The sequence below is a fragment of the Rana temporaria genome, chromosome 4 (genome assembly GCF_905171775.1).
Source record: "Rana temporaria chromosome 4, aRanTem1.1, whole genome shotgun sequence".
Taxonomy (NCBI): Eukaryota; Metazoa; Chordata; class Amphibia; order Anura; family Ranidae; genus Rana; species Rana temporaria.
This window is the reverse complement of record NC_053492.1, coordinates 353,734,340-353,754,585: the sequence shown is the minus strand read 5'-3', so window position 1 is coordinate 353,754,585 and position 20,246 is coordinate 353,734,340. Positions and strand designations below refer to the sequence as shown.

Sequence of the window (20,246 nt, the reverse complement as noted above, 5' to 3'; positions counted from 1 at the left end):
ATCTTTTGGAGGGGCTGGCAGGTGATGAACCCATCCTCTCCTAAGTCTGAGCTTAAAGAAGCTCTCAGGAAAAAGTCGTCCAGGTCTCCCACAATAGCGATTCCGTGCTGCCTTAGCAGGGCCAGAATCGGAGCGAGCATCATTGTGAAAACTCATGGTGCCGAAGCCAGGCCCAAGGGGAGGGCCACAAACTGAAAATGGTCCTCTTCAACCGCAAAACGCAGAAGCCTCTGGTGTTTTGCGCGTATGGGAATATGCAGGTACGTGTCCCGAGTACCCAAGGACGCCATAAAGTCCCCCTGATGGAGAGCCGCCACTACCGAGTGAACAATTCCATCCTGAATCTTTGCACTTTGACAAAAGAGTTAAGGACCTTGAGGTCCAGGATTGGACGGACCCCCCCCCCTCCTTTTTTGGGGACTACAAACAGATTGGAGTAAAAAAAAACTGAAACCGTTCCCTTGAAGGAACCGGTATAATCACTTCCCTGACCAGCAGATCCTGACCAGCCCCTGACAGGGCCACCCGGTGTACCGGAGGAAGCTGGAGGCTGGAAGGAAAAATCTGTTTGGTGGACAAGAGAGAAACTCTATCTTGTACCCCGAGGAAACTACCTCGCAAACCCAGCGGTCGGAAAGAGGGATCTCTACCGAGCCGCGCATCCGCAAAGTCTGCCCCCCACCCGAGTGTCTGGCGGGCGCAGACCTACATGCAGAAGCAGGCTTGTCCGCAGGCTTGTTGGGCATGCGGTACCAGGTGCGCTTTTTGATCTACAGCGGGCGCCTTAGCACCCTGGAAAACATTTTCCTGCCACACCTGGGGGCGAAAAAAATTGCTTGGGGGAGGTAAAGGAGGGACCCTGCTTATGACGAGGCTCCTTACCCCTCCCAGATTGCGAGAGCAGAGTGCTCTTGCCCCCTGTAGCATCTATAATGATGTCAACCAGGGACGCCCCAAAAGGCCGTACACCCATCAAAGGTAAGTCCCCCTAAGGACCCTTTAGAGGTTTGGTCCGCAGACCAACAATTTAGCCACACAAGGTGGCATAGTACCACTGCGTAGGCGGAGGCCCTGGAGAGCAAGGGGAGCATATCCAGGGCCAATTCACAGACAAACTGCAGGCCCTGCACCAACTGGTCAGTCAGGCCCACACAGAGCTCAGGAGAATTATGCGCCTCCAGCTCCTGCAGCAGGGACTTTGCCCGCTCTGTAATTGTCTGTGACTACATATTTTTCGTAAAAAAAAAAAATCGCAATAAGCATTTATTGATTGGTTTGCGCAAAAGTTATAGCGTTTACAAAATAGGGGGTAGTTTTATGGCATTTTTATTAATATTTTTTTTTTAAGTAATGGCGGCGATCAGTGATTTTTTTTCCGGTACTGCGACATTATGGCGGACACTTCGGACACTTTTGACACATTTCTGGGACCATTGGCATTTTTATAGCGATCAGTGCTATAAAAATGCATTGATTGCTATAAAAATGACACTGGCAGGGAAGGGGTTAACACTAGGGGGCGGGGAAGGGGTTAAGTATGTTCCCTGGGTGTGTTCTAACTGTAGGGGGGGTGGCCTCACTAGGGGAAATGACTGATCGCTGTTCATACATTGTATGAACAGAGACGGTCAGGCATTTCTCCCCTGACAGGACCGGGAGCTGTGTGTTAGCTGAAGCGCTGAGAAGTGCTGGTTGCGATGTCCCTCAGGAAGCTATTTGCGGGCTTTTGCTGCGCTATTACAGGCACTAGAGGCCAATACTTTTCCAAGATGGCCGCCGTATGCAGGAAAAACAGCATGCGGGCCACAAGAAAATGGCCGCGGACCTATACACACCGTGTCCGTGGCAAAATGGCGGCCATACACGTGTTTAAAAACACACAGTGACACAGCAGAAAGACACAGCCCAGCACATACAGCAACTCCCCCAACAAAAACAGCACCTTACAGTACACGGTCCCCGGTAGTGACAGAACCCCAGGAGGGCCCCCCTCCTTACAGCCGCCACCCAGCATGGCTGGAGGCATTCTGGACAGAACCAACGTCCGCTAAACGGCATGGCTATCGGCCAGACACACTGTGACAAAGCCATAAAGACCGGTCATATGTGTGCCCTGGAACATGTAGTTCCCCGGCCACCCCTGGAGCAACGGGCATGTCGTGGACGACCCAGAGCTGAGCTGAGGGTCGGCACACGCTCGATGCCCGAGCATGGGGGGACTACGAGGATCAAGATCCAACCTGTCACCCAGTCGGCAGTTGATAGAAGATATCAGGAACAAAAATGCAGGAACAAAACAAAATAAGCGAAAAAAATCGCAAACAAATTCCAGAGTACATGGACAGCAAAAGGCCATGTCTACTCCTGAGGCTAGGCAGAAAAAAACTGGAGCTGCTGAGTCAGAGAGTGGGTTATACCCGGGGAACCACGCCCCCTGGGAAGAGCTGTACTGAAAAGTGTTTTAACACTTGAAGTGCTGTTTTTTCTGCCTAGTCTCTCCTGGAAGGAAGGATATAATACCTTCCATGAACGGAAGAGAAATACACTTTTTTTAATTAAAAAATAAGACCAACAGTAAAGTTAGCCCAATTTTTTTTTTTATATTGTGAAAAATAATGTTACGCTGAGTAAATTGATACCCAAAATCCACTCGTGGAATGGTGATAAACTTTTACCCTTTAAAATCTCCATAGGCGACGTTTTAAAAAAAATCTACAGGTTGCATGTTTTGAGTTAGAGAGGAGGTCTAGGGCTAAAATTATTGCTCTTGCCCTACCAATCGTAGCGATACCACACGTGTGGTTTGAATACCGTTTACATATGCGGGCACTACTCACGTATGTGTTCGCTTCTACGCGCGAGCTTGGTGGGACGGGGCGCGTTTTCTGGCTCCTAACTTTTTTAGCTGGCTCCTAGGTTCCAAGCAAATTAGTCAAACCCTGGCTTTATTTCCCAAACTTACCAGCTTTAAATCTGGTTCATTCCTTAATGTTTCTTCCAGGTTTCGAGGCCTGGAAGAAACATCAAGGAAGGATTTCACAGATGTTTACTCCTTTCTTGCTTCAAATGGGACCAAAAACCCTTTGAATATTTCTGTATAAAGAATGAAACGCCCTTGCAGAAAATATTCCATTACATAAAACTTATGCCGTGTACACACGATCATTTTTTGGCATGAAAAAAAAAGAAGTTTTTCCAACTTCATCATTAAAACGACATGCCCACACACCATCGTTTTTAAAAAATTCTTTAGCAAAGCGCGGTGACGTACAACACGTACAATGGCACTATAAAGGGGAAGTTCCATGCAGATGACGCCACCCTTGGGGCTGCTTTAGCTGATTCCGTGTTAGTAAAAGACGATTCGCGTTTTTCTGTCTGTTACAGCGTGATGAACGTGCTTACTCCATTACGAATGGTAGTTTTACCAGAACGAGCGCTCCCGTCTCATAACTTGCTTCTGAGCATGCGCAGGTTTTTAACATCGTTTTAGCCCACACACGATCATTTTTTACAACCCGAAAAACGACATTGTTTAAAACGTTATTAAAAAATGCAGCATGTTCGGAATTATTTTTTTTCGTTTTTCAGAACCCGAAAAAATTATGTGAAGCCCACACACAATCATTTTAAATGACATTTGTTTAACCACTTAAGCCCCAGACCATATTGCTGGTCAAAGACCAGAGCACGTTTTGCGATTCGGCACTGCGTCGCTTTAACTGACAATTGCGCGGCCGTGCGACGTGGCTCCGAAACAAAATTGGCTGCCTTTTTTTCCCACAAATAGAGCTTTCTTTTGGTGGTATTTGATCACCTCTGCGGTTTTTAGTTTTTGCGCTATTAAACAAAAATAGAGCGACAATTTTGAAAAAAAAAAATTATTTTTTACTTTTTACCATAATAAATATCCCCCAAAAATATATATATATAAAAAAAATGTTATCCTCAGTTTAGGCCGATACATATTCTTCTACATATTTTTCGTTAAAAAAAAAAAAATCGCAATAAGCGTTTATTGATTGGTTTGCGCAAAAGTTATAGCGTTTACAAAATAGGGGGTAGTTTTATGGCATTTTTATTAATATTTTTTTTTTAAAGTAATGGCGGCGATCAGCGATTTTTTTCCCGGTACTGCGACATTATGGCGGACACTTTTGACACATTTTTGGGACCATTGGCATTTTTATAGTGATCAGTGCTATAAAAATGCATTGATTGCTATAAAAATTACACTGGCAGGGAAGGGGTTAACACTAGGGGGCGGGGAAGGGGTTAAGTATGTTCCCTGGGTGTGTTCTAACTGTAGGGGGTGGCCTCACTAGGGGAAATGACTGATCGCTGTTCATACATTGTATGAACAGACGGTCAGGCATTTCTCCCCTGACAGGACCGGGAGCTGTGTGTTTACACACACAGCTCCCGGTCTGTGACGAGCAATCGCGGGTGCCCGGTGGCGATTGTGCCCGCCGGGCACACGCCCCTATTGGCTGCTGGGCGAGATGACGTATAGCTACGTGCTCTCGCCCAGCAGAGCCGACCTGCCGCCCTAAAACTGCGGCGGCTGGTCGCCAAGCAGTTAAAACAAAGTTTTTTTAATGCCGAAAAATGATCGTGTGTACGCGGCATTAGCCATTTTGTGGTGTTGCTCATATCGCACAGGACTACCCCATTAAAGCTTACCTGGTTTAAAAGTAAGCGTCGCTCAGACCCACACTCTTCAGGCCATTATATGCCTACCCAAGTTCTTCTCCTCTCCCTCTCAAAAAACACCTACATGACTCGCTGGGAGGAAGACTTGGGTGTAGATATCTTGGAGGAGGTTTGGAATGAAATCTGATCCTCCACAGCCACCAGTTCCAAAAACGTCACTTAGAAAATTCCCATTACAGTCATAACGTACTGATATTTGACACCAGCTAATACTTCTAAATTTGTCCCTGGACGCACTAAGACTATTGTTTTTCAACAGAACAAGCTGTCCTGCAGGGGTAGAAGTTAGAGAGTTCAGACAAACCAATTAACACTGACAGGGGTGCTTATGACGATCAGTATTTTTTATGTAAAACCTCTATCCCAAAAAGGACTGTTTTTGTAACTGCTTAGAAAGCTATAAGCTGGAGTTCAGCTTCAATTTGTTTGTGTATTTAAATCTGATAGTACATCTAATACTCCCCTTCCCCCAGACTGACAATGCTGCTGTCCAAAGATACCCCTTGTGCTCCTTCATCCAGAGTGGGGGCCCTCTAAGGCAGGCCATAAATTATGTTATTTTCTTTCCTGCAACTGCGGATTTTTTTTTTTTTACTGCACTTAGGCTTTGTTTCAGCTCTATATACCCTTTCAGGGTATTCAGAGGGGCCTGGACCACAACCAGGGGCATCATTAAAGTGGGGCAGAAGAACGGACCTGCCAGGATGCAGAGAAGAGTGGAGTGGTAGGCAGATCCCAGGTGTGTGCAGGGAGCAGTCGGGCAAACTCAGGTCAGGAAAGGCGGTGTGCCCGGGTTGGGGGGTGGGTCAGGCCAGGGGGTTCTGGCAGAGGAGGAGGGAGAAGAGGAGGAGGTGAGGGTGGAGGAGCCCCTGCTCTTTGTTGTAGCTACCACCAAAGATCTTGGTGGAGATGGGACACAGGCTCAGCTACCCCTCCTGGCACCAGATCCTCTCCATTGACACCATCTGGACGAGCCATTGCTGAACAGGTAAGAGCTGGGAGGACTGGCGTATCCCAAGTAGGGATGAGCTCTGGCGTGTTCGCACACTCCACGTGCAGAGCCCGCCAGGAAATCGACACTGCGCTAATCACAGGCAGTGAGACATTGTCCTGATGCGCGGCTGCAGAGATCCGGGAAAGGTCTCACTGCCTGTGATTAGCGCAGTGCCGCCTTCCTGGCGTGCTCTGCATGTGGAGTGTGCGAACACGCCGGAGCTCATGCCTAATCCCAAGGTGTGTGTGACGAGAGTGACACTGCCTTTTTCTTGTCCCACTGCCCCCTTCCTGTCACAGTGCCCCCCTTTTGTCCCACTGCCCCCTACCGTTATCTTCCTGTCATACTGCCCCCTTTTGTCCCAAGGCCCCCCTCCTGTATGGGGAGGAAATGGGACTGGAGGAGGAGGACATGGGATGGAAGAGGAGGAGGACATGGGATGGAAGAGGAGGAGGACATGGGATGGAAGAGGAGGAGGACATGGGATGGAAGAGGAGGAGGACATGGGATGGAAGAGGAGGAGGACATGGCTTGGTATTGGGGTACCCAGCAGGGGGGGGGGGAGGAACCAGGAGTGTGACCAGAAAAGAGGAGGATCTGTACAAAACCACCACATAGAGCAGGTAAGTATAACATGTTTGTTATTTAAAATAATTATATATATATGGGTTTGATATGAGACCTTCAAAATATGTGGCACTTGGTAGTTGTGGAAATGCCCAATGCAATCCATGATATAAATATATGAAAATAATAGGCACATAGCTCTTTATGAATGACATCTAATTAAAGATCTAAGTCTAATATAAGAAACTTTGACAGTAGCCGAGCGGCTGAACCCCGACACACCCACCTTTACTGGCCCACAAGCTGCAGCCTCTCCTGATCTGACAGCACGCACCTTCTCCACCACTTCCTGCTTTCTGAATGAACTGCGGAGGCTCACGGGAGTCGTAGTATGACAGGCGCAGTCAACACTGGGCACACGCCTCTGTGTAGACTACATGTCCCAGGAGCGCCTTGCGGCGGCAAAGCAGTGGGCGTGACTTAGGGCGGTGTGTGTACACACAAGTGTACTGTGAGGGGGAGAATGATGGCACCTGGCTTGGGTGTGCTGTGCGTTTTGCTACTACTAGTGGCCGAGGGACCCGGGGTGTCTGGGAGTGGGGGTGGGGGAGACAGTAGCCTGCACCAATCATCTCCACTCTTCAACCCGGACCTGGGCAGACATGCGGGGGGCTGCAGTCATAGGGACCCCGAGTCTGACTCCGCTTGGGACCTGGAGGAATGTGGTGAGTCACTGCGGGGACATGTGGGACCTACACACACACTGTCCTCACCTCGCTCATCCCCTCACCTCCACACACACACACTGTCCTCACTCTGCTCATCTCCACACACACACTGTCCTCACTCTGCTCATCTCCACACACACACACACTGTCCTGTCCTCACTTCCACACACACACACTGTTCTCACACTGCTCATCCCCTCATGTACACACACACTGTCCTCTTCTCACCTCCACACACACTGTGCTCATCTCCTCACCTGAACACACACTGTCTTCACACTACTCATCCCTTCACTGTCCCCATGTCCACACACACACTGCGCTCATCTCCCCACCTTAACACACACCGTCTTTGCACTACTCATCCCTTCGCTGTCCTCATGTCCACACACACACACTGCGCTCACCCCAACACACACTACTCATTCCTTCACTGTCCTCATGTCCACACACACTGCGCTCACCTCAACACACACTGTCCTCTCTTCACCTCCCCACACGGCTCTCATCTCCTCACCTCCACAAACACTGTCCTCATCTCCTCACCCACACTGTCCTCATCTCCTCACCCACACTGTCCTCGCAGTGCTCATCCCCTCCCTGTTCTCATGTCCACACACACTGTCCTCTCCTCACCTTCACACACACCGTCCTCGCCTCACACTGTCCATCCCCCTCACCTTCACACACACCGTCCACACACTGTCCTCTCCTCACACTGCTCATTAAGGATGAGCTCTGGCGTGTTCGCATAGTACACGTGCAGATCCCGCCAGGAAGTCTGCGCGGTGCTGCGCTAATCGCAGCCAGGGAGACATTTCCCGATCTCTGCAGTCGAGCATCGGGACAATGTCTCCCTGGCTGTGATCAGCGCAGCGCCATGCAGACTTTCTGGCGGGCTTCGCACGTGTACTATGTGAACACGCCAGAGCTCATCCCCCTCACCTCCACACTGCTCTCATCTCCACTCACACACACTGTCCTCTCCACTCACACTGTTCACCCCCTCACCTACCTACACACACACAGCTCATCCCCTCACTGTCATGTCCACACACTGTCCTCTCCTTATCTACACACTGCGCTCATCTCCCCACTCTGTCCTCTCCTCACACTGCTCATCCACACACTGTCCTCACACATATCCCCCTCACCTCCACACACACACACACACACACACACACTGCTCTCATCTCCACACTGTTCATACACACACTGTCCTCACCTCCACACACTGCTCTCATCTCCTCACCCACTGTCCTCTTCTCACACTGCTCATCCCCTCACTGTCCTCATGTGTGTACACACACACTGCTCTCATCTCCTCACCTCCACACGCGCACTGTCCTCTCCTCACTCACCTACACACACTCTGTCCTCTCCTCACTCACCTACACACACTCTGTCCTCTCCTCACTCACCTACACACACTCTGTCCTCTCCTCACTCACCTACACACACTCTGTCCTCTCCTCACTCACCTATACACACACACTCACTCTGTCCTCTCCTCACTCACCTACACACACTCTGTCCTCTCCTCACTCACCTACACACACTCTGTCCTCTCCTCACTCACCTACACACACTCTGTCCTCTCCTCACTCACCTACACACACTCTGTCCTCTCCTCACTCACCTACACACACACACACACTCTGTCCTCTCCTCGCTCACCTACACACTCTGTCCTCTCCTCGCTCACCTACACACTCTGTCCTCTCCTCACTCACCTACACACTCTGTCCTCTCCTCACTCACCTACACACTCTGTCCTCTCCTCACTCACCTACACACTCTGTCCTCTCCTCACTCACCTACACACTCTGTCCTCTCCTCACTCACCTACACACACACACACACACACACACACACACACACACACACTCTGTCCTCTCCTCACTCACCTACACACACACACACTCTGTCCTCTCCTCACTCACCTACACACACTCTGTCCTCTCCTCACTCACCTACACACACACACACACACACTCTGTTCTCTCCTCACTCACCTACACACACACACACACACACTCACACACTCTGTCCTGTCCTCACTCACCTACACACACACACACTCTGTCCTGTCCTCACTCACCTACACACACTCTGTTCTCTCACCTACACACACACTCTGTCCTCTCCTCGCTCACCTACTCACACCCTGTCTTCTCCCCACTCACCTACACACACACTCTGTCCTCTCCCCACTCACCTACACACACACACACACTCTGTCATGTCCCCACTCACCTACACACACTCTCCTTCTCTTCCTCTGTGTGCACTGCCCTGCCTGGAGCTTCACTTATGTCCTTCTATTAATTTATTTTATATATCATTTTTTATTTTATTACAGGTATTTATAAAAAGCAATGACCATTTGCATACCATACATTTAAATCACTTCCTGTTCTCAAGGCGCTTACAACCCAAGGGCCCGTTCCCACTGGTGCGCTGTAAAGTGCAATATTTATATAAAAAAAAAAAACATATCGTGTTTTTAGCGCATTTTTGAATGCATTAAAATGTATCCCAACACGTAATGAATTTTGATCCCTGATCATCTGAGAAAAAAAAGTCTCAATAAATGCAATTTAAAAAAGTGCTTTTCCACTGACTACAAACACTGTTATATGAATTTTACAGCACGTAAACACGTACGAGTCATGAATATTCACAGATTGCAGTGAGACTGTTCACATCTGCATGTTAAAAATGTAAAGCATGTCTGATATTCTATGCATTTACCTTCTCTTGTGGCCCATCAAATTCTACCACAGTGCATGAAAATGCATGTCAAACGCACATTAAAGAACATAATACACATGAGCAGAGAGACGTGAATGGGGCCTTAGAGTTTGTGGAGCTGGGGGGTGCCAACTATGGCTTGAATTTTAGCCAATTTAGCTGGAATCGTCCCAAAATCAAGCCACGTATGGCTGATCTAAGGTCCCCATACCACATACAGTGCCTTGAAAAAGTATTTATACCCCTTACAATTTTCCAAATTTTGTCATGTTACAACCGAAAATGGAAATTTATTTTATTGGGACTTGATGTGATGGCCCAACACAAAGTAGCACATAATTGTGAAATGGGAGGAAAATGTCCCCCCCCCCCCCAAATCATTCTGAAAAGTATGGGGTGCATTTGTATTCAGACCCCTTTTACTCTGACCAATTACCCTCAGAAGTCACCTAATTAGTAAATGGAGTCCACCTCTGTGTAATTTTAATCTCAGTATAAATACAGCTGTTCTATGAAGCCCTCAGAGGTTTGTTAGAGAGAACCTTGGTGAACAAACAGAATTATGAAGGATTATGAACACACCAGACAGGTCAGGCATAAAGTTGTGAAGAAGTTTTAAAGCAGGGTTCAGTTATATAAAAAAAATAATATCCCAAGCTTTGAACATCTCACGAAGCACTGTTCAATTCATCATCCGAAAGTAGAAAGAGTATGGCACAACTGCAAACCTACCAAGACATGGCCGTCCACTTAAACTGACAGGCCGGGTAAGGAGAGCATTAATCAGAGAAGCAGACAAGAGGCCCATGGTAACTCTGGAGGAGCTGCAGAGATCCACAGCTCAGGTAGGAGAATCTGTCCACAGGAAAACTATTAGTCGTGTACTCCCCAAATCTGGCCTTTATGGAAGAGTAGCAGGAAGAAAGCCATTGATGAAAGAAGGTCATAAGAAGTCCTGTTTGCAAGAAGCCATGTGGGGACACAGCAAACATGTGGAAGAAGTTGCTCTGGTCAGATGAGACCAAAATTTTACTTTTTCACCTAAAACCAAAACGCTATGTGTGGCTGAAAACTAACACTGCACATCACCCTGAACCTGCCATCCCCACCGTGAAACATGGTGGTGGCAACATCATGTTGTGGGGATGCTTTTCTTCAGCAGTGGCAGGAAAGCTGGTCAGAGTTTATGGGAAGAGGGATGGAGCCAAATACAAGGAAGTCTTAGAAGAAAACCTGTTCGAGTCTGCAAAAGACTTGAGACTGGTGCAGAGGTTCCCCTTCCAGTAGGACGACGACTTAAACTTGCAGCAGGAGCTACAATGGAATGGTTTAGATCAAAGCCTATTCATGTATTAAAATGGCACAGACCTAAATCCAATTGAGAATCTGTGGCAAGACTTGAAAATTACTATTCAGATGCTCTCTGTCCAATCTGGCACAGCTTGAGCTATTTTGCAAAGAAGAATGGGTAAAAATGTCACTCTAGATGTGCAAAGCTGGTAGAGACATACCCAAAAAAACTTGAAGCGGTAATTGCAGAACCACCTTTTACTGCAAAGTATTGACTCGGGTGGGGCTGAATACAAATGCATGCCACGCTTTTCACATTTATTTGTAAAACAATTTGAGAGCCATTTATCATTTTCCTTCCACTTCACAATTATGCGCCACTTTGTGTTGGTCTTTTTATTTCATAAAATTTCACTAAATTACATTTACATTTTTGGTTGTAACATGACACAATGTGGAAAATTTCAAGGGGTATGAATACTTTTTCAAGGCATTGTATGTATGCGCACGTTATGCTGCGTACACACGATCGGTTAAACCGATGAGAATGGTCTGATGGACCGTTTTCGTTGGTCAAAACCGATCGTGTGTGGGCGCCATCGGTTATTTAACCATCGGTTAAAAAAAAGCCAACTTGTTTTAAATTGAACCAATGGATTCCTAACCGATAGGACAAAACCAATCGTTAGTAGGCACTACCATCGGTTAAAAATCCTTGCATGCTCAGAATCAAGTCGACGCATGCTTGGAAGCATTGAACTTCTTTTTTTTTTTTCAGCACGTCGTTGTGTTTTACGTCACCGCGTTCTGACACGATCGTTTTTTTTAACCGATGGTGTGTAGGCGCGACAGACCATCAATCAGCTTCATCGGTTAACCGATGAAATCGGTCCGTTCTCATCAGATGGACCGATCGTGTGTACGCGGCATTAAGGTCAGTCTACACAGGAGGCAGTTTAGCCACTTGACTGGCAGGTTTTACCCCCTTCGTGACCAGGCATTCTTTCCTGTTCAACACTGTGCCACTTTAAGGCTACTTTCACACTAAAAATGGCGCCTGCAAATCGCCTTGAAAGAGCCTCTCCTCTCACTCCAGTGTGAAAGCTGGATGTCTTTCACACTGGAGCGGTGCGCTGGCAGGACAGTAAAAAAAGTCCTGAAAGCTGCATTTTTCCAGCGCTGTAGGAGCAGTGTATACACTGCTCCTAAAGCACCCCCTGCCCATTGAAATTAATGGGCAGCACCGCAGGCGAGTTTGCTGGCCAATCAAGCACAGTAATCCCACGGTCATTGAACCAGGTTTTGGTGCTTTTGGCAGTGTGGGCAGGTGCCAAGTCCTGCTGGATAATGAAGTCAGCATCCCCATAGAGCTTGTCTGCGGAAGGAATCATGAAGTGCTCCAAAATCTCCTGGTAGAAGGCTGCGTTGACCCTGGACTTAGGCCCCTTTCACACTGGGCAGGGGAGGTGCGGTGGCGATATAGCGGCGCATCTTTTTATACCGTCGTATTTACCGCGATATTCGTCGCGGTTTTAACCCCCCGCAAGCGGCTGAAAAAAAGGGGTTATATACCGCGGTTTCCCATTGATTTCAATGGGAAGGAGCGGTATAGGAGAGGTCAACACCCCCCGCTCCTATACAGCTCCAAAGATGCTGCTTACAGGAGATTTTTTTTCCGCCAGCGCATCACCTCAGTGTGAAAGCCCTCGGGCTTTCACATTGAGAATGCTGGGGCAGAATTATTTAAGGCGTTATTTATGCGCTATTTTTAGCGCTAAAACACCAGAAATACGCCTCAGTGTGAAAGGGGCTTAAATGAAGCACAGTGGACCAACACCAGCAGATGACATGGCTCCCCAAATCAACAGTCTGTGGAAACTTCACACTGGACTTCAAGCATCTTGCAGTGTGTGCCTCTCTATTCTTCCTCCATACTCTGGCTCCTTGGTTTCCAAATGAGATGCAAAATTTGCTCTTATCAGAAAAGAGGACTTTGGACCACTGAGAAACAGACCAGGTCTGTTTTTCTTTAGCCCAGGTGAGACGCTTCTGACATTGTTTGTTGTTCAGGAGCGGCTTGACTAGAGGAATACGACATTTGAAGCCCATGTCCAGGATCCGTCTGTGCGTGGTGGATCTTGATGCACTGACTCCAGCCTCAGTCCACTCCTTGTGAAAGTCACCAACACTTTTTTTTTTTTTTTCAAACAAAAGGTCTTTATTGGAATACAGTGTATACATCACAAGAACAATTCCGTAAAATTGATAATCGGATAAATACAAAAGTCGTCATGCTGTGTAATAACCAGCTTGTCCGGTACACACCGGCGAGTTCTCCAAAAATGAGTAGGGTATATTTACTGGCGAATAGAAGGGCAGCAATACTACAATGCTGCAATTCGTGACACTATCCATCAGGGTATAGTCAATACTCATGTGCAAGTGTCAGGGTTCCGCAACCACTTATCTCATATATTTAGTCGGACACCCCCTATTGATATAAATGCATTTTTTGTATGGCATAGTCATATTGATCTCAGTCTTCCACTCCGACAGAGTTGGGGGTACTGGCCTCATCCATTTCCTGACTATGAGTTTCCTAGCTGATAATTTCTCTTGTAGGAATATTTTAGTGGGTCTGTCTAGGACGTCAGGAAAGATCCCTAGAAGGCACTGGTTTGGGTCCAGGGCCAAGGGGGAACCCATGCTGTCATGTAAAAAAGTCACCACCTGGGCCCAAAAACCCTGAATCGTGGGGCAAGCCCACAAAAGGTGAAAAAACGTGCCCGTTTCCACTCCACACCCTGGACACAGGGTAGATTGATTTCTCTTATACCTGGCCTCTTTAAGCAGAGCAAGGTACGCTCTATGTGTAATAAAAATCAGTCAGTCTGGGGGATACCTCCCTACACGTCTCCAACGCCTCCTCCCACTCTTCGTTCTCGAGTGGACCCACCTCCCTCTCCCAACGTGGTTTCAAGTTGTATGCTATTTTGCTGGACATAGGCGTGGACAACATGGAATAAAAGGAGATCAGACCCTTCGGATCCGTGCTCCTGACTATGGCAATAATAGGGTTAGGCCGCTGGAGTGTCCGCTGGAACTGCACCTGGGCCGCGTGACGTATCTGGAGGAAACGAAAGAACATGTGATTCTGAAGCGAGAACTCATCCCTGAGTGCATTAAAGGTCTTGAGGGCCCCGTCAGACAACAGATGGTGCAAGTAATATATACCGTATTTATCTTCCTATAACGCGCCCTGGCGTATAGCGCGCGCCCCCAACCTGGAAGAAAAATTCCTGGAAAAAAAGAAATACTTAGTTTGGATGCCCCTCGTCTGTGTCTTGCCCGGCGGCCTTGTCCGGTCCGGCGTTCTTCTGCGGCCATCGTGGTGTCCTCCCCTCTGTGTTCTTCAGCCGATCCCCGCTTCCCGCGCTGTGTTTGAAGCACTCCGCCGACATATACCGAGTGCAGTACACTCGGGTATACTCGGGCAGGCTCGGCTCTCGCGTAAAGGACGCACAGGACGTGACCGCGAGAGCCTGCCCGAGTGTACTGCGCTCGGTATATGTCAGCGCCGTGGTTCAAACACGGCGCGGGAAGCGGGTATCGGCGTATATTGCGCACCCCCGATTTTGCCCTGATTTTAAGGGCAAAAAAGTGTGCGGTATACACCGATCAATACGGTACCTCGAGAGCTCCAGATCTCTGGGTTCTGAATGCGTCTAAATTCCAATAGGTGCTTGTTATACCACAAAGGCGTGTAATCATTGTGAACAGGAATTCCTAGTTTAGAGGAAGCTAGCCCCCATATGCGTTTCCAATGATACAGAAGGGACTTTGTGTCGCCCTCCAAACCTGCATTACCTGTCCCCATCACTATTGCGTACAGTGGGTCGTTAGTTCTCTGCGCCCATCTTGGACATAACAGAAGTCTAAAACGTTTGCTGTCGGCTTTGTCGATATGAAACAACTGGGAAAGCTGAGCCGCTATGTAGTAATGATTAAAGTCCGGCAAAGCCATACCCCCATGTTCGTTGAGTTTTTGAGTGACTGCCAAGAAAGTTTGTCGATTGTCCCCCCATACGAATGGTTTAAGAAGGGCTTCTAGAGCTTTAAAATACTTCAAAGGAAGATAGATTGGGTAGTGCCAGAGGACATAAAGGACCTTGGGCAAGAGAACTATTTTTTACAAGATTAACTCGACCCCAGACCCCCAGCGGTAAACGGGTCCACGTATGGAGTTTAGTCTTAATTAAGGAAAAGAGGCGTTCTATGTTCAGGGCAATGTAGTCCGCAGGGGTTCTAGATATGCGTACCCCCAGATATTTTATGACCTCAGCTCTTTGTAGTGGTAAGTTGGCCTGGGACTCCGAGGGGGGGAAAGCTATCGAGCGGTAAGATCTGGGACTTGCTCCAATTAATCTTTAGGCTAGAGAAGTGCCCAAACCGCTTGATAGTCTGAAGAGCCCGACGCAGGGAGGGACCCAAGTCGGCTAGATATAGTAGCGTGTCATCCGCGTAAAGACTGAGGGCCAACCGTTCGCCACCACCTTGGCAGTCGGAGCTTGATAAAGGAGCTGAGTCCATCTAATAAAATTGGAACCAAAGCCATAGCACTCCAAGCATCTCCAGAGGTACCTCCACTCCACCGAGTCGAACGCTTTTGCGGTGTCAAGCGTCACCACTACTCGCGTTCCCACCGTGTCATGCATCGCCTGTAAGTTTTTAAATGTAAAGTTTTCGAAAGGGTTGAAAGAGGTGTTTCGGCCAGGCATGAAACCAGCCTGGTCTGGATGTAGGAGTGAAAGTATAACTTGATTGAGTTGGAGGGAGAGAACCTTAGCCAGAATTTTGACATCCACTTGCAACAGTGATATAGGGCGATAGGACTCAGGGTATCCTGGGTCTTTTCCAGGTTTAGGTATAAGAACTATAGTGGCTTCTCGCATGGACTGTGGCAATGTCATACTTTTAAATAGGTCGTTGTAAAGGGCAAGTAATTTGGGGGTAAGTACCTCACTGAAATGGGAGTAAAACTCTATCGGCAACCCATCCGAGCCGGGAGTTTTAGATCTGGCAAAACTCGCCATGGCTATTGTTATTTCATCTGTGGTGAGGGGAGCCTCAAGTAAGGAAACCTGTTCTTCAGTAAGTCGTGGAAAAGAGACATTGTCTAAAAAGAGGGTCATAGGTTGACTGTCAGCTGGGGTTGCAGATTTATATAGGTCAGAGAAGAAATCCCTGAATTTAGAGGTTACCGTAGGCAGGTCCGTGATCTGGTCCCCCCTGTGAACCATACAGAGCGATGACCACTGGGGGCCTGTCATCACTGTGAACCAGATACGCCAGCAGTTTTCTAGCCCTTTCTCCATGTTCAAACATCTTTTGCCGAGCAAAAAAAAGTCTTTGTCTAGCTTTTTCAAATTGTAATTGATTCACCACTCTAGTCTGAAGCTTGAGAGAGTTTGCATTGGACAGAGAGGGGTCAGCCACCTAGGCTCGCTCCGTTACCGCCCTTTCGAGTCCGTCTTAATTTTGTTGATGTAGGAGATCAAGTGTGCACGGGCATGGAGCTTGAAGGAGTCCCAGACCGCCAAAGGGGTTGCGGAGTGATCATTATCCGCAAAGAATTTCCTCCACTCCTCTATAAGCTCATCTCCCTCCGGTAATAATGATAGCCAGAACGGGTTCAAGCGCCATCCCCGCGGCGGCCTATCAAGGGGGACACCCAGTGTGACCCAGTATGGTCTATGATCCGACAGTAGTCTGGGGCCAAAGGACGTGTCTAACAGTCTGGGCGTGAGACCCTGAGAAATGAATATGAAGTATATTTTAGACATTGATCTATAGGTGGCAGAAAAGCAGGAATAAGCCTTGACAAGGGGATTCTTATATCGCCACATGTCAATGAGATGGAAGGAGGAGATCAATTTATAGAACCTTGTATCCATAGCGGGGCCTGCCGTCAACTGGGAAGTGTCCAAAGTGGCGTTTAGTATAGTATTAAAGTCCCCCAACCACACCGCCTGCATGGTGGGGTATTTTGCCATAAAAGACAAGCCTTCCAGGATTATGGAGACACTAAAAAGAGGTGGATGCTAGGACAAGGAGGGGTTCTCCGTACATTTTTGCATATAAAAACACATACCTGCCTTGTGAGTCGGTAGAGACCTCGCCCAGTTCAAATTGAACCGACGTGGCTATGAGCACCGACACCCCCCTGGAGTGCGATGTGTGAGTCGAATGGTACGCCCATCCAACCCAAGGTCGCCTCAGAGCCATCTGCAACCTCCCCTCCACATGGGTCTCCACCAACACATCCGCCCTTTGTTGTTTCAAGAAGGTGAAAGCAGCTGTGCGCTTGATTTTGTCACGCAGCCCTCTCACATTCCATGTGAGGAATTTTAGGGACGTCGTGGTATAGGGGTTCTAGAGCAACCTTCCCACAATACATTGGTGATAAACCATGTAGCGTAGGTTCTCAGCAATAATAAATGTAGCCCACCAGTTAAATACGAACATGACTCAAAACAATTCTGTATAACTAGTATTTGATTTAAAGTATCGCATCCAGTAACAGTAACATCAATTTCCCCCCCACCCCGCCCTGCACCCTGTCAAACTGATGCGGGCATCATCCCAAAACCAAACATGTACTGTCATCCCAGAAAAACTAGAAAAGGTAACCCGTAACCTGTGGGGGGAGATAAGCCAGGAGAGTCCCTGCCCACCCACAACCCAACGGGACACTATGGCACAGAACCAGAAGCACACAATATGTATGAGGATACTAAGTCCCAGGGTGTGTGCGTTTCCTGACATAACCCCCCATGTCCCTGAGGAGTTTGCCTATGGTTCTGGGATGTACAGGGGGAAAAGTCTTGCTGCACTGTACACAAAGTTCATAGGGCCGCTGGTGTCCCAAGGCTCCCACTACCCTTATAGTGCAGGATATAAAATGAGCCTCCCTCAGGGCTCCAGGAATATGAACAAAAGTACAAACAGTGTACCACAAAACCAGACATGTTCATCTCTTCTGCAGGCTGGTTAGACTGGCAGAGTGTGGCAACAGATCAGTAGGCCCAGATGAAGATCATAGCGAAAAAAAAAATGGGGGGAGAGAAACCCCCTCCCCACAACATGTGAAAGGCTGGGCAAAAGTTCCTAAAGGATCAGTTAGGTTGGCCACGCCAATCTGCACAGCTGGGTTGGTTGGTATGTAGTCTGTGCAAAAGAAAGTGACAAATTCCATACTCGCACTGTCTCTAGTCCGCATTCCCCGGGGCCGCGCGGCGCTCTGGCGAGGAGATTGCATCTTTTTTTTTTTTCTTTTTTTATAAATTCTTTATTTTTCATTTTTCCTCATTTCACAATTCCACAAGAACAGGGATGTTATCATATCAGAAAACAAAAGCCAACAATCAAACCATTATACGTTGTATTTGTTCCTGACCTATCTCTAAACTTAACTGCTTCTAACACATATATTACCCTATAGATCCAAAACTAATTCCTCGCTCTTCTTATTTCCTATTCCCCCGGGACATTTAACCTGTCCTCTCTCTGTTTAAGAAATTGAGAAACCCCGTCTCCCCCTCACCCACCCCAACGTCCGGGCCCCTTGTCCAAAAACCTTCCCGAGCCCGGACAAAAAAAAAAAAAAAAAAAAAAATTTCAGTTCCTCCCTCTCCCCCCCCCTACTCCCCTCGTTCCCTATAACTGTCATAGGGAGCCCATATCTCCCTATACTTCCCCTCCTGTTCCCTCAAAGCCATCGTGAGATTTTCCATACATTGAATTTCCCTGATTTTTTTCATGCCATTGAGGTCTACTTGGTGAGCACGTGCTCTTCCATAAGGCTGGAATGCAAGCTCTAGCTGTTATTAGTAAATGTCTTACCAAAGATTTTTTATAATTTACTACTGATATCGGGATGTCTAACAACAGGTAGACCGCTGGATTCTCTCCAAGAGACATTTCAGTTATCTCTTCTATTTCCTCTGACACCATCCTCCAGAATTCTTTCACTCCTTCACAGTTCCAGAAAATATGTATCAGAGTTCCTTCTTCTTTTAAACATCGCCAACAAAGATTTGATGTTTGTGGAAAAATTTGGTTTAAAACTTCCGGGGTCTTATACCACCTACTCAGGATCTTATATCCTCCCTCCTGGTATTTGGATGCTAGAGAGGCTTTATGATTGAACTCAAAAATGTTTCCCTTCTGGTTCTCTGTAAAAGTTACCCCTAGGTCTCTCTCCCAAGTATGTATAAAGCCTATTTCTTGTGGAGCTTTAAGTTCATTTACCAGGGAGTAAAATATTGATAATGAATGTCTCACCGCTTCTCCCTTGAGACACAATTTCTCAAATTCCGACAAACTCGTCCTCACTGTTGTCTGGCTCTGTATTGATCGCAGGAAACCCCTTAGCTGTCTTCGCCTGAATGGTTCTAAGACCTCTGCTAATTCACTTTCAATTTCCTCCCATGTCATTACCCGATTTTCCTTCTGGAAGTGAATCAATCTAGTTTTGCCTTGTCTTTTTAAATTCTCGAACCCTGGGTCGTTTACACCTGGCATAAATGCCGGGTTTCCCAGGACCGGAGTCAGAGGATTTGCTTCTGTTTCATCATTTGATTTTCTAAATACTTTTTTCACCACCTTAATTGTCGTCCCTATTGTTGGGTGCTTTTTAACTGATTGTGGTAGGATGGATCTAGAAAGCCAAATTAGTCCTTCCAGTGGTATTTCTATCATTGCCTGTTCTAAGAGGATCCATGGTTTGATCTTCGGAGTAACACACCAATCAAGAACTCTTGACAGATGTACAGCCTCATAGTATGCGAGTGGGTCTGGAAAACCTATGCCCCCTTTTTCTTTAGGTAAGGTTAAGATATCTCTCCTGACTCTGGCTGGTTTCCCTGCCCATATAAATCCCGCAAACTTCGTTCTAATCTCTTTCAGGAAACCTTGAGGTATACTGGTAGGGAGTGTCTGTAATAGATATAATATCCTAGGCATTGCATTCATCTTTATAATATTGACCCTGCCAAACCAGGTAAAAACCTCCTTATCCCATTTCTGTAAATCACGTTTTATTTGCCTTGTCAGCGGTGCTAAATTTAGCTCCAAGATTCTATTTAGTTTCTTCGGGATTTTAGTCCCCAGATATCCGATATGAGAATTTGTCCATTTAA

At 47.4% G+C, this 20,246-nt stretch overlaps 2 protein-coding genes across 3 annotated transcripts in view; one reads left to right on the top strand and one right to left on the bottom strand.

Annotated features, from left to right (window-relative positions):
* Positions 1 to 6,701, bottom strand: part of ARV1 (ARV1 homolog, fatty acid homeostasis modulator) — a 37,377-nt gene extending 30,676 nt beyond the window's left edge. The window contains exon 1 of the mRNA XM_040350840.1: positions 6,561 to 6,701. The gene's annotated coding sequence lies outside the window, so the exon portion shown is untranslated. The remainder of the gene's footprint in view (positions 1 to 6,560) is intronic.
* Positions 6,702 to 6,735: 34 nt separating this feature from the next.
* The window catches only part of TTC13 (tetratricopeptide repeat domain 13), a 165,094-nt gene continuing 151,583 nt past the window's right edge, over positions 6,736 to 20,246 (top strand). Inside the window, exon 1 of one of the 2 annotated variants that reach the window (XM_040350838.1) lies at positions 6,736 to 6,999. In XM_040350838.1, the coding sequence (XP_040206772.1) occupies positions 6,798 to 6,999 (202 nt within the window). In that variant the 5' untranslated portion in view covers positions 6,736 to 6,797. The remainder of the gene's footprint in view (positions 7,000 to 20,246) is intronic. The other variant, XM_040350839.1, reaches the window with a different exon arrangement.